Consider the following 12,500-nt stretch of genomic DNA (forward strand, 5'->3'; position numbering starts at 1 on the left):
GTCTGGCCAGTCTTGAGTAGCAAAAGCTTAAAAGGCTTGACTGATCTCACATTTCGAAGTTCCAATCCAGTTCATGGTTTGGTCTGTAGTTCATAATATTCTTAATATTCAGTTCCATTCACATCTCTGATAAGTTCCACATCTCCCCATTAGTCATCTGTCGGTGTTTGCCGCAGCCTCTCAACCTCAAATTAATAGAGTCCATAAACCAAAATATGTTCAAAGAAGCCAGTTGGCACTCATGATTCAAAGCAGGTTTTTCCATGTTTAGAATGTTGACCTCCTTGCCTCTACAGCTTTTGAGTTTGTTCTAACTCAAGTTCCTCATTATGTTTTTTGGATATTTACAGGCTTTCAAGTGGCAGTTGAAGCTTGAAAGAAATCCTCTTAGGCATGAAAGCTCTAATTCATCTCCATCTTTTCTCGACAGTTGCTATAAATTCACTCAACAAATCAACTAGCTACTCTGGCAGAATCTCTTCCAGTTTTTTTCACTTCAATCTTTTCTTTTAAAACGGTATTAAAATGGCAATGTACCCCTGTGTTTTTGATAGCATTTCCTTATTTTCCTGCTCCTGTATAAAGTCATTTATGGGCTTTTCTAACACTGGAAATCAAAAACTTGGGGATTCAGCCACCATGAAAAGCTAATTTTACAAAATAAACTTTAAACCCCTTTCAGTGACTAACAACAAAGCTAAGTTTTAAGTTTAACTGATGAGAAAGGTACACAGTACTTCTGACAGGTTCTTCGTGATTGGATGAAATGTTTTCTCCACACATGAAATTGTCGTTTCTTGGATTCCATTGCCTTTAATAAATTAAACAGCTGCAAACTGGGTTTTGAGAGAGCAGATTTTGCAGTGAAAATCTCAGTATGTATGGAACAAAAGTAGTTCTAGCTTTCCATCAACCACTGAAAATGCCAGATAGTCGTAAAATCACGAGGGACTTCCACAGCAGAAGTGTGTAAGTATATGACAGAGATTGATATATGATCATTTCTCCCTTTCGTTTAAATAAATGATAGTCCGAAACCATGTGGAATATTCGTTAATTTCAGTAATGAGGCACGTAATCGATTGTGTTTAGCGTGATATAAGTAAAATAACCTGAAGTTATCTTCCGACCAGCTAAACTGCAAAATACCTGACAACTTATTTGCATAAGAACAGATATGAATGGCGCGTATTTTCCTTTTAAACAATGGTAGCCGGGTATCCTACACTTCAGTTCCAGAATATCTCACCAGAATCATTCATCTTTCACAAGTCCTATTCAATGGACTTGGGCGCTCTTCTGGCAAACTAAAAACAATAAATGGAAGACACCACATTCGACCCTCTGTTTATATCCTTCCTCTCCTGTTGTCAAACCATTTTCGTCCCCAGAGCCCGCTTTTCTTTTGGTCGCTTGTGACCAAAAGACAAGCGAAGTCTTGGGGCGAGAATACAAGTGCTCGCGCGGTCGCTCGCGCGTAACCTAAGTATCAGGCCTTTCTTAGCAACAGGGTAGGGGTAGGGAGGCGCTTCTTCCCGATCTGCCAAGAAAAAACAAGAAAAAGAAAAGAAAAGCTTGATACTCAGGTTAGCTCGCGCGTTATTTTTGGGCGCAGAGACGCTGATCAGAACAGAATCATTGGTAAGTATTTTGTGTAATACTACTTATATTGTCCCAGCCGAGTACAAGCATAAAAAGTCGGGACAATATAAGTTGTGTTACACCAACTTCTTACCAACATCTTGAGCGCCCTTGACTATGGATATATTTTCCATATCATTCTTTTTGACCTTAATTGTCTTTTCAGCTTTAGTCTTGATCGTGCGAACTGCTTATGTGTTAAGGAAGAGAGGAAGGGTTGCATCACTCGGAAGAAGCAAACCTTTGAAAGTTATGGTAGTCGCAGGGTCAGGTAAGATTAAAAAACACCATGCCATAATTTCTATATATTATCAAAATTAAGCTCACATTTTCCGACTCAAAGTCTTTTGCAGTGGTGGATGCGGAAAAGTGTGCAACCCCTTGCAAGGCAGATGAGCTGAGAAATAAGGATTCTCCGTCTTCTATCAATTTCTTAGGTGGTCTGCCTTTGTATGGGGTCTATGACTCTTTTGTAGACTATCCTTATGATAATGATGAAATGGTATATGAAATGAATCATATGTGAAGTGCGGGTATGAAATCAAGTGAAGCTATGATCTTCGCAGTTATGAGAGCAATTTTTGCAATTGCGTAGAGAAGCCTGAAAATTCAGGACTTTAACGGGGTTTGAACCCGTGACCTCGCGATTCCGGTGCGACGCTCTAACCAACTGAGCTATGAAGCCACTGACGTTGGGAGCTGGTCATTTGTGGGTTCTAATGGTCCCGTGAGGAATGAATCAATGATGAAATGGTATATGAAATGAATCACATTATAACTGCGGATATGAAATCAAGTGAAGCTATGATCTTCGCAGTTACGAGAGCAATTTTTGCAATTGCGTAGAGAAGCCTGAAAAATTCAGGACTTCGACGGGGTTTGAACCTGTGACCTTGCGATTCCGGTGCGACGCTCTAACCAACTGAACTATGAAGCCAATGATGGGGTTCAAACCCCGTTGAAGTCCTGAATTTTTCAGGCTTCTCTACGCAAATTGCAAAAATTGCTCTCATAACTGCGAAGATCATAGCTTCACTTGACCTTATGATAATGTTGTTTATTGTCATTAAACTGTATTAAGTAAACTGTATGTGCTGGGATGTTCTCACAAACAGATTTCAAGTACTGTACTGTAAGGAACATCAACAACCTAGGTTTTCAAGCAATTCAACTTTTTGGCCCAAATGGGAAGTACAAGGACCATAAAGTACCTAAAACAAAAGGCCTGCTAATTTACTGTACAGCCAGGGAAAACAGGGATTGTCATAAGAACAACATGAAGACTGTAGAATAATAATTATTATATGGCCCATTAAATTTACCAGTCATAGTGTGGGTGCAATAATGCAGACTTGTTCGATACATTTGGATATCACAGATTAGAAGGCCAAGCACTCCATGTTCAGCCATTTAAATACTAGCAATATTATTGGCATTGATTGTAATATGATACCACATTGTTGGATCTGTGCAATCAAAACCTCTTTCATCTCAAAGTAAAAACAATAATCTTTTATGCATTCATTTTCAAGGGGGTCATACTACTGAAATGATGAGACTTCTGGGGTCACTCTCACCATATTACCAACCAAGGATATATGTTCTTGCTGAAACTGATAAAATGAGTGCTGAAAAAATTGCCTATTTTGAGAAGAACAGGAAAGAAAACTACCATTCTGAGGTATGAAGTGTAATCATAATTATGAGAAATTGAAAACTCTTTGACCCCAGGAATAACATAGGTTTTAAGGTAAAGTCTGCTACGAGACTAGAAGGCCTATTAGGCCGGCGCTTATCTCCGGTTTCTGTAGCATGAAGCTACTAGGAGTATTTCTACTCCCCCTGGATGGGATGCTAGTCCATAGCTGGGTTACCCACAGCATTAGATTCACCGGTAGCCATTTATACACCTGGGTGGAGAGAGGCACCGTGAGAGTAAAGTGTATTGCCCAAGAAAACAACACAATGTCCCTGGCCAGGACCCGAACCTGGACCCGAACCTGGACCATTCGATCCGGAGTCGAGCGCACTGACCATGAGGCCACCACGCCTCCCCAGGAATAGCATACTTTGATGGAATTTGATCCTGCTGATGAGAATATTATTTTATTAGTCCTTTCAAGAGAATATAGGACTTATTAGGCCGTTACTAAACACAGGACCAGAATAAACCGGAATATGCCGTAATGAGACTGACTCTTGAATAAAGTGGAATGACACTGGAACAAACAACAATGGTACCGGAATATGATGCAACGAGGGGGAATGACGCCAGAATAACGCAGAATAAACCAGAAGAACACCAGAATGAAGCTGATTATCGTAGAAAAAGGAACGAAACAAAGACAAAGGAACAAAACATAATTTTTCATCATTCTAGACTGTGAATGAATGAGTATGCAAAATAGAGAAACTGACAGAAAAAAAACAGTTTACATTAAAGGGGAAGCAACAAGGCTCAAGGCTTGGAACAAGTAATGATATGTTCTCACAATTACAAAGTGGTCCACTGACTTTTTCTTCCCGCCAAAAGAAAAAATAACTTCTTCATGTATAGATACTATCAGCAATCAATCTTTTTTTCTGTGCTTCTGACTCTTCTTTCTTCAAACAAGGAACACTGTGTTCAGGTTCGATGGCATTGGGAAGCAGGCAAACAGCAATGGTAATTAGTTTGTGGTTCCCTGAACTTGATTGTGATTGGTCAGTATGAAATAAAAATGTTCAAGGGTCTTTTGACTTGCACAGTGAAAGCCACCTCCAAGACACATAGAAATAAACAATTAGGATGACATTCGTTTCTCTTGCTACTGTATTTGTTCACGAAAAAGTATATTACTTTCACAACAAATAATTAGTCATTCAGCAATGGATGTACCTGCCAATTTTTCTCATGACCAAAGTACACGTGTCACTCCCTTAGGAAATCACGTGACACAACAAAAGCTGATAGAAACTGAGAATCGGTCCGCGTTAACTAAAACACTGAGTTTTGGCATTTTCAAGTTCATTCCACTAAATTGCGGTTATTTGGGTGTCATTCCGGTATATTCCAGTACCATCGTTTCATTCCGAAAAATCCACCTTATTCTGGTTTATTCTGGTACTTTCTGTTCTGTTCCTGTGTTTAGTAACGCCCCTTTTATTATGACTGACATTTTGACAACCTGGGCAGAAGTTGTTTTCTCTGCAAAAAATGACTTCTACTCAGGTTATCAAATGGTTGAAGTCATAAACAACAGTCACTCTCAGAACTACAGTGAACCTAATTTGTACGTGCAATATTGTCTTCTAGTTTAAAATGATTAAAATTCCACGCAGCAGAGAAGTTCGTCAGTCCTGGCTCTCCAGCGTCTTTACAACCTTAAATGCTGTTTTCTTCTCTTTCCCTGTTGTCTTTTGGGAAAAGCCAGATTTGGTGAGTAATCCCAGATCTTTAGCTGTTGTTTGATTGTAAACTGTCACTGGTACAATGTAGGGTTAGCTCCCCAGATCATTGGTTCAGCTCTTGCAAACGAGCACTGATGCTACGAAAACCACCAATCTGTAGAATGGGCCTGAATTATTGAGTCACTGTCCCACCCACTTTTGTTAATTATTTTGACGAAATTCCATCCCCGCGGGCTTAAGGTGTACAAAATGACCTAAACAATGGGAAAAACACGTTTTCAAAATTTATCTCTGTTTTCTTTAGCAAATGTGAGAATGATATGCACAGTAAATGAAATGGTGACAAATTAGAACCCACTGGAAACTTGGAAAAATCCAACCCCCAGATGGGATTCAAACCCACGACTCTCCGTGATCTAGTTGGATGCTCTAACCACTGAGCTACTGGAGACTCTATGATGAGCAAGGTCGAAATGTGGGTTTTGACTCGAGCTTAGGGTGGTTGGTTGGCCGCATTGTAGATATGCTTTAATGTGACTGCGTGATGCAGTTATGAGCTATGCTGCCGTTATTTGACTCTGTAGCTGTGTGATGCAGCTCGAGTCAAAACCCACATTTGGACCTTGCTCATCATAGAGTCTCGAGTAGCTCAGTGGTTAGAGCATCTGACTAGATCACGGCTCAGCTCTGCCATTTCCTCTTAAGAATTTGAACTATTTACAAGCGAAAGTGGGCGGGACAGAGACACCCAAATTTCCGCCCATTCCACAGATCGGTGGTTTTCGTAGTAATTTTTCATGAGTATCCCCTTTTAGTAATTCCGAGTTCATGTCTGCCTCCTCTTCAAAGCGAGTCTAAGTGCAATTAAGTTTTTGTGATGGTAATTAGTTCTACTTTACATGTGAATGAAAACTAATTTGCAATTAAAAAAAACAAATTTTGCACTGTAGACTCGCTTTGCACAGGAGACAGATATGAACTCGGAAACAGCTTACGGTATTCACCTCAGATAATCAATGTTATGTCTGTAAAAGTTAAGAAATTTTTCTTTACATGATACATGTAGATTGAGTTGATATAAACTACATTGTAATAAAATTTATTATATTTTAATGTCCTAGGTCTTCTGTTAATTTTGCACATTAAAATTTTGTAATAAAAATATTTTTCCTCCCACAGCTTCTTTGTAATGGCCCAGGAACATGTATTCCAATTTGTTTAGCAGCCTTTGCATTAAAGGTGACTGTTGTTGACTGTTTTGCTGTTTCTGATACCTCATGGATACATTTGAACCAAAGAAGGAATCTCCACACTTTAATAAATGTATAATGTTATCATTAAGTGATTGGTATCAATGAAAGAACCCTGAAAAAGGTTCAAGGTTCAATAAAACTTGATTTTGTAATATTTGTGTATAGATCAGTGACTTGCCTTCCCTGTACAGTGCATTTCTGGCAGAGGTGCATTGTACACAACATTAATTTTGGCTAATTAACTTGAAATTAATTTGCTGAATTAACCCTAAATAGCCCACTTTAGATATATTAAAATTCAGTCCTAAACAAAAAGCATAATCTCGAGGCTCAGGGGAATAAATATAGGGATTTGTATGAATTTATTCCCTACAGCCTCGAGATGACGCCTTTTGTTTAGGACTGAATTTTAATTTATCAAAATTGGTTTATTACATGTATTAGAAAAAAAGAATGACTGAGGGTTAGGGTTAGGGTTAGGGTTATGATTGTCTTTGTGGCCTCGTATTAAGCAAAATTAATATTAATTTGTCTTGATAAGTTCCTTACTGCTATGGAAGGCTAAAGCAGAGTTGAGTTAAGATTTGTTATTAAAGCTTTCTGTCATCAATAGTCTTTGCTATAAACTGTACTTTTTGTTTTCATGGATTTTCTTTCAAGAGCATGCCCTTATTGTTTTCCATTGTTCCTATTCAACTGCTAAAAATCATCAACACATATTCTTTTCTCCAGGTTGCTGGTTTAAGACATGTGACAATGGTGTTTGTTGAGAGCATATGCAGAGTAAAGACGTTGTCGTTGTCAGGAAAAATAATGTATCACTTTGCCGACCACTTCCTTGTTCAGTGGAAACAGCTTCAAGCAAATTACCCCAATACGTTGTATCTTGGAAGACTTGTATGACTGATGGATGTACTGCTATTTATTTTAATTTAAAATCAAAACTGCAGCTGTCAGACAAAGATGCTAAGTTCAATATCCAGTGGTGGATCTTCAATTGCTTCAAGTCCACCATAAAACAACTTTAAGTTAACACAGAATAAAGTTTATTACCTATATTTAGGGATTTAGTTTCTAAAGAAACTGTGGTGCTGCATCGGTGTGGAAGTGAAACAAATTAATGGGTTTATCATCTTGTTCCATGAGCGCTAAATTGACCACTGTAGGGAAATTTGAAAGCTGATGTTTCGAGCATTAGCCCTTCGTCAGAGAGAAATTAGGGATTTACAGTATGGGTTACTATCTGGCTTGCTAATCAACCTTTCTGGCAGTGAGAGACTAAATTTCTAATGGTGCAGCTCAACAAGGTCAGACAGAAGAAGCTGCACAGCCGGCTAGGTGCTTGGCCCCTGAACACGACCCATGCATGACCTTGGAGCACAAGACCACAGCCAGATTCAATAATCTGATTTTGCTGAGGGAGGAAAACCAGAGTGCCTGGAGAAAAACCCTCGGAGTAAGATTGAGATTGACTGAAACTCAGCCCACATACACTGTACGAAGTGGGGATGCGATCCTGGGTCAGCAGAAGTGGGAGGCATGAGTGTCACTACAGGGCCATCCTTACTCCCCAAAACCAAAACCCGCATCTGTATAGTGAAAGATAGGGCTATGCTATTGGTGGGAATATATCAATGTCGGTAACAATATATTACATGTACTTGAAAGAAGTGTTTGTCAATTCTGTGGAAAGTGAGGGAGCTTATTTGAAAAAGGACTATTTGTTCAGGATCTTTTCAGCTTTCCGTGTTGCCCTGGTGTAAGCCGAGAAAGGCGGCTGCTGATCACCAGGTGTTGGCTAGAATGATTAGGGAGGTTGAAGTGTCAAGCGATTGGTTTTGATGCTTCCTTGCCATTTTTTTTCCATGTTTTGCAGATGTTTTGTTAAGCAGTCTCTTAGTCTCCTATCTGTTTCACTAATGTATCTGTTTTTATGGAATGTGCACATTATACAATAGATAACATTTGCCGAGGTGCAGGTGAAGCAGTCAACAATTTTAATGGGGACATGTTTTTCAGTTAGTGATTAACATAAAATTTCCGACAAGCATCCGCACCCCTTTGTATTCAAAGTCCCCCCCTCCCCCAAGACAGCTTTGATCTTCTTTGTAAAGTTGATATGGGGAGGGATATTTGTGGGTTATAATTCATGCACTTTACCTACCAGATATTTGCAATCCTGTGATAGTATTTGTGGAACAAGAAGCAGTGCATTTTGTATCAATAAACTGTCAGTATCAATGTGTTTTAGCTGATTTATTGAACAATTTTCAATGGACTACTTGAGCTACAAAATCACTGGCCACTCAGTCCAATCAAATTTTAATCACATAAAGAATCTTGTATATGTTTTGTAACCCGTCCCACAAGGGATAATCTTGTTACACGGTTTCATAGGGGTGAACATTGACAAGGAATAGGCTATGGAGTGCCTCAAGGATTTGAATATCATTCAGTAAAACAAGTGCTGAAAACGTGGAAAATAAGTGGTGATACTGTAAAAGAGTCTTGAGTGTCACCAAATTTTTTTGTCAAAAGTATTTTGTACAAACCTGAACAATAGTTCAGACTAAGTGAACCACAAATTCAGCAGGTTGAAAAACTAGAAATTTAATTTGTGAGAAACACTTCCATTTTGTTTGACAAAGACAGCAACCTAAGTTTTGTTCCTTTGGACTCTTCGACACATGAAATTGGATATTTGTATGGAATAAAACTGAATCAATACCCTCACTGGGTTTTTCATTTAGACTCATTTCGATTAGGATGTGTTAAGTCAATATACACAAATGAATGATAATGATCTATTGTTTAAATTTAATGCTTATTGGAATCCTTAAAACTCTGGTCATAAATCTCTGCCCACACCTACAATGTGGTGGGAATCACATAAATTAATGCACACAATTTCTGAAAACTCCTTGTGCGCTAAACTGACGAAGGTGAGGCTTTGTATGAGTGGCTGCTGTCCTCATCAAGCCGCCCCCGCCCTCTCCTTCAGTGGGCTCCAGATGGCCCGCCTCTTTTGGTGTTAAAATAGCACTCTTAGTGAAATGTCAACAATGCTGTTGTTTATCTCTTATTAAAACATGTTAAGTTTCCTTTTGTTGAGGTTTTGTCTGGCTCTTGTCGTGATCTGCGATCAGTCCCCAAAAAAATTTCAACAGGGGTTGTGAGAGAGAGGATGAAGAAATTTGTTTGACAGGCGCCGCAGATGGTACGAGTCAGATTCGGTGTTAAGAAAACATCTTGCACCCGGTTTCCAAAATGTGTGCGCCGTGTTTTGTTGGTTTTTGCACCGACTCGTAAAATGCGGGCCGAAGCTTACTTCAACGCCAAAGCAAAGCGTAAATTTCACATAAATGTTGGTTGGATCTCGTGTTACCTCTTTTCATCATCATGAATCCTTATAGCCCCCATTGGGGGTACCTCTTGTACAAAGCATTTTATTCATTTCCCGCTTGCAAAATGCACTCTTGCGAAAGGACTTTTCACGCGTCACGGGTATTAAATTGACAAAACTCCTTCAAGTTCACGCAAAAGTAAAGTAATTCACGATAGCTTAAAAAAAAAATCGTGAACTATGTTTCCCATTTGAGCTCATTTGCTGTCCAGTTTGGGCTGTTTATGTTTCAAAAATGTTCTTCGCGTGACTGTCAACCGGAAATCCATTGTCAAAAGATCTTTGACGTCATGATTTCCGCTTTCTTCTCACTTGAATAAAAGTGCTGGCGTTGAGTATTTTACTGTGTACTGAGGCTGCCAGTAACGACAAGAAAACGGCTTCTATTAGTAAGTAATTTTATTTAGGGGCAACATTGTATCTTACTGTTGTTGCGAAGGTGTTTGATAATCCAACGGGGACCAAACGGCATGTCTGTTAACCGAATTCACTTAATTTATCAATCAAAGTTTACGTCCCCTTATATGCTAAACACTGTTCAAGATATCTTTTGTAAACACGCTTACATTTGTAACAATTACATCAGTTTTGTTAATGATATAAGAAGGTTTTGTAGGAAGACATCTTTGCCTTCGTTTTGCAGAAGTGGACTTCAGTTGATAGTGTGGTTCTCGCCAGGGGTATCATTGAAACTTGTCAAATTCTCTACACAAACTCATGATCAAGCTTATATATTTGTACGTTCTTGTATTGCTACTCAATTTCAAGGAGTCGAAGCATTGTAGGTTATGGCATCTCGACAGATGGAGAGAAAATTGAGAATTCTTCTAGAAATTTGGAATTGGGTGTCAGTGACTCCATCACTGTAGGTGGTCAAATAAACCACGTACGATGCTGCTTTCAAAATTAACGAGGATTTGAGCTGTAAACAGATAAGCAGTATTCTTCCCTTCTAAGTAGTTTTTTTTATTACGAGGGACATCTATACGAAATGGTCGGAACTTTGAACGTAGTCTACACGCGTCGCAAAGCAGGATTTGGATAAACTCTTAATCGCTTGCAGTCGATGTTTTGTTAAAACCCGCACCGACTTAGTCAACCGTGAATTGAATAAACAAAACAGTACAAGTGGGCTGTGACCCTGATTTAAGGTTCAATTATTCTTGACAATTAATTTTCTTTCATATATTAATTTATGCTACAGTTAGATGTGTAGGACAAATCATTGGTTTAGGAAAGTCTAGGCAAACTTGCCATGCATATGGACTCCACATCTCTCAAAGTACCCATTGTTTTAAGAGTATTGTAGGGTAATTGCCTTTTTCAGTGGGTAGATTCAAGCCATCGTTTTGTGCTCCTAAGCATTCCTGTTTTGAATATTTTATATATTGTTTTAAAGTTGTCTCATATAATGTCAGAAATGGAAAAGTACATTTCTCTCACCCCTGGACCATATGCATGTACTGTCCCAATGGACAGGTCCATGGAGGACAACAAAAATGGATTCTTGATGGACTACAATGTACCTAGAATAGACTACCTCTAGGAATCTGGTTCAAAGATCAGTGGGAGAAATTACTGAATACCATGCCACCTTTGTTACCATTCGGCAGCCTACCAATTCTGAAGAACAAGTTGGAGTAAATATAGTAAACTCCAAGGAACACTCAAAGGATTTTTATTATATAGATATTGATGAAATACCAGGATTTCTTCTTTTTCTAAAAAATCATATCTTCACCGCGCGCAGTGAACATATTTTTATCTTTCACATGTGAGGATATAGGTGTTGTCATGGTGACCAACACGATTACCCAATAAAACGTGAGCTTTCTCTTCATTTTAAGATACTTTTGTGTATTTAATATAATTCTTCTCTACTACATTAACATTTTTATTGCAAAATTTGACATTATCCTGATTTGTTTTTCATAACTTTCATATCTTGTTTCATGTTACACAGCATGAGTGTTTTAGCAGTTGGTGACCACTTTTTCATCATTTTGAAAATGAATAAAACAAGTTGTTTTAAATCTGGACATTTCATCAATATATATATAATAAACAGAACATTACTGGCCGCTTGGGGATATGAATTTCATCTTCGAGTGCTGCAAGTATCTCACGAGTGAGGGAAGCGAACGAGTGAGAGATACTTTCAGCACGAGAAGATAAAATTCGTATCCCCGCGCGGCCATGTAATATCCTCTATATACAGACTGAAGTTGGAATTATTATCTTCAGCTGTACATGGACCTGATCTATCAGGGTAGTCCATGGACTAGGGGTTAGTGGAATGTACTTACCCTCTCAGAAATTTGCTTTTGGTTTCCCTACATTTTAATCATTAAATGTTAATTTACTCTGGGGGTGCAAGCAAGTTTAGGAATCAAACAATGTCTAACACAACGTTACAAAGAAAACCAGAGGTTGGAAGAGAACATGTTGTGCTTATGTAGATAGAATCTTGTGAACTAATTTGAAACTGAAAATACATGATTGGGGAATGAGTGTGTTGAAAGCTATACTTAGCCTTTATCCAGAGCATTTTTTTACTCAAAAGAACAACATTATCAACATATTGTCAGGTTTGAGGCTCTATTATTGTTACTAAAATGTTATAATCACTTTTTTTTCACAGGTTCTTCAAAGAGGCTTTTCAATGGCTTCTTCTCAAAGAAGTTCTCCATTGTCCTTTGCCCACAGTAGTCCCAGCAGTGACAATACCAACAGCTTCACAGGGCCACAATATCATTTTACTGATGTTGCTCACAGTAAAGACCTTGTAAATGGCCTCAAGTTTCTGCGGCAAG

The 12,500-nt window shown here is 38.6% G+C and overlaps 3 protein-coding genes across 3 annotated transcripts in view; 2 read left to right on the forward strand and 1 right to left on the reverse strand.

Annotated features, from left to right (window-relative positions):
- LOC138022832 (TLC domain-containing protein 4-like) overlaps nt 1–1,391 on the reverse strand; it is a 7,439-nt gene extending 6,048 nt beyond the window's left edge. Inside the window, exon 1 of the mRNA XM_068869796.1 lies at nt 1,250–1,391. Within this exon, the coding sequence (XP_068725897.1) occupies nt 1,250–1,262 (13 nt within the window). The 5' untranslated portion in view covers nt 1,263–1,391. The remainder of the gene's footprint in view (nt 1–1,249) is intronic.
- A 300-nt stretch (nt 1,392–1,691) lies between these two features.
- Nucleotides 1,692–8,521, forward strand: LOC138022833 (UDP-N-acetylglucosamine transferase subunit ALG14-like). Its single transcript, XM_068869797.1, has 5 exons — nt 1,692–1,912; nt 3,174–3,322; nt 4,937–5,059; nt 6,211–6,270; nt 7,017–8,521. Exons 1-5 carry the CDS (start codon nt 1,759–1,761, stop codon nt 7,185–7,187), a joined length of 657 nt encoding a protein of 218 aa, XP_068725898.1. The 5' UTR covers nt 1,692–1,758; the 3' UTR covers nt 7,188–8,521.
- A 1,446-nt stretch (nt 8,522–9,967) lies between these two features.
- Nucleotides 9,968–12,500, forward strand: part of LOC138022973 (kelch-like protein diablo) — a 14,246-nt gene continuing 11,713 nt past the window's right edge. Inside the window, exons 1-2 of the mRNA XM_068870008.1 lie at nt 9,968–10,076; nt 12,329–12,500. The exon at nt 12,329–12,500 is cut by the window's right edge and continues 105 nt beyond it. Coding sequence (XP_068726109.1) covers nt 12,350–12,500 — 151 coding nt within the window. The 5' untranslated portion in view covers nt 9,968–10,076; nt 12,329–12,349. The remainder of the gene's footprint in view (nt 10,077–12,328) is intronic.

The sequence above is a fragment of the Montipora capricornis genome, chromosome 11 (genome assembly GCF_036669925.1).
Source record: "Montipora capricornis isolate CH-2021 chromosome 11, ASM3666992v2, whole genome shotgun sequence".
Taxonomy (NCBI): domain Eukaryota; kingdom Metazoa; phylum Cnidaria; class Anthozoa; order Scleractinia; family Acroporidae; genus Montipora; species Montipora capricornis.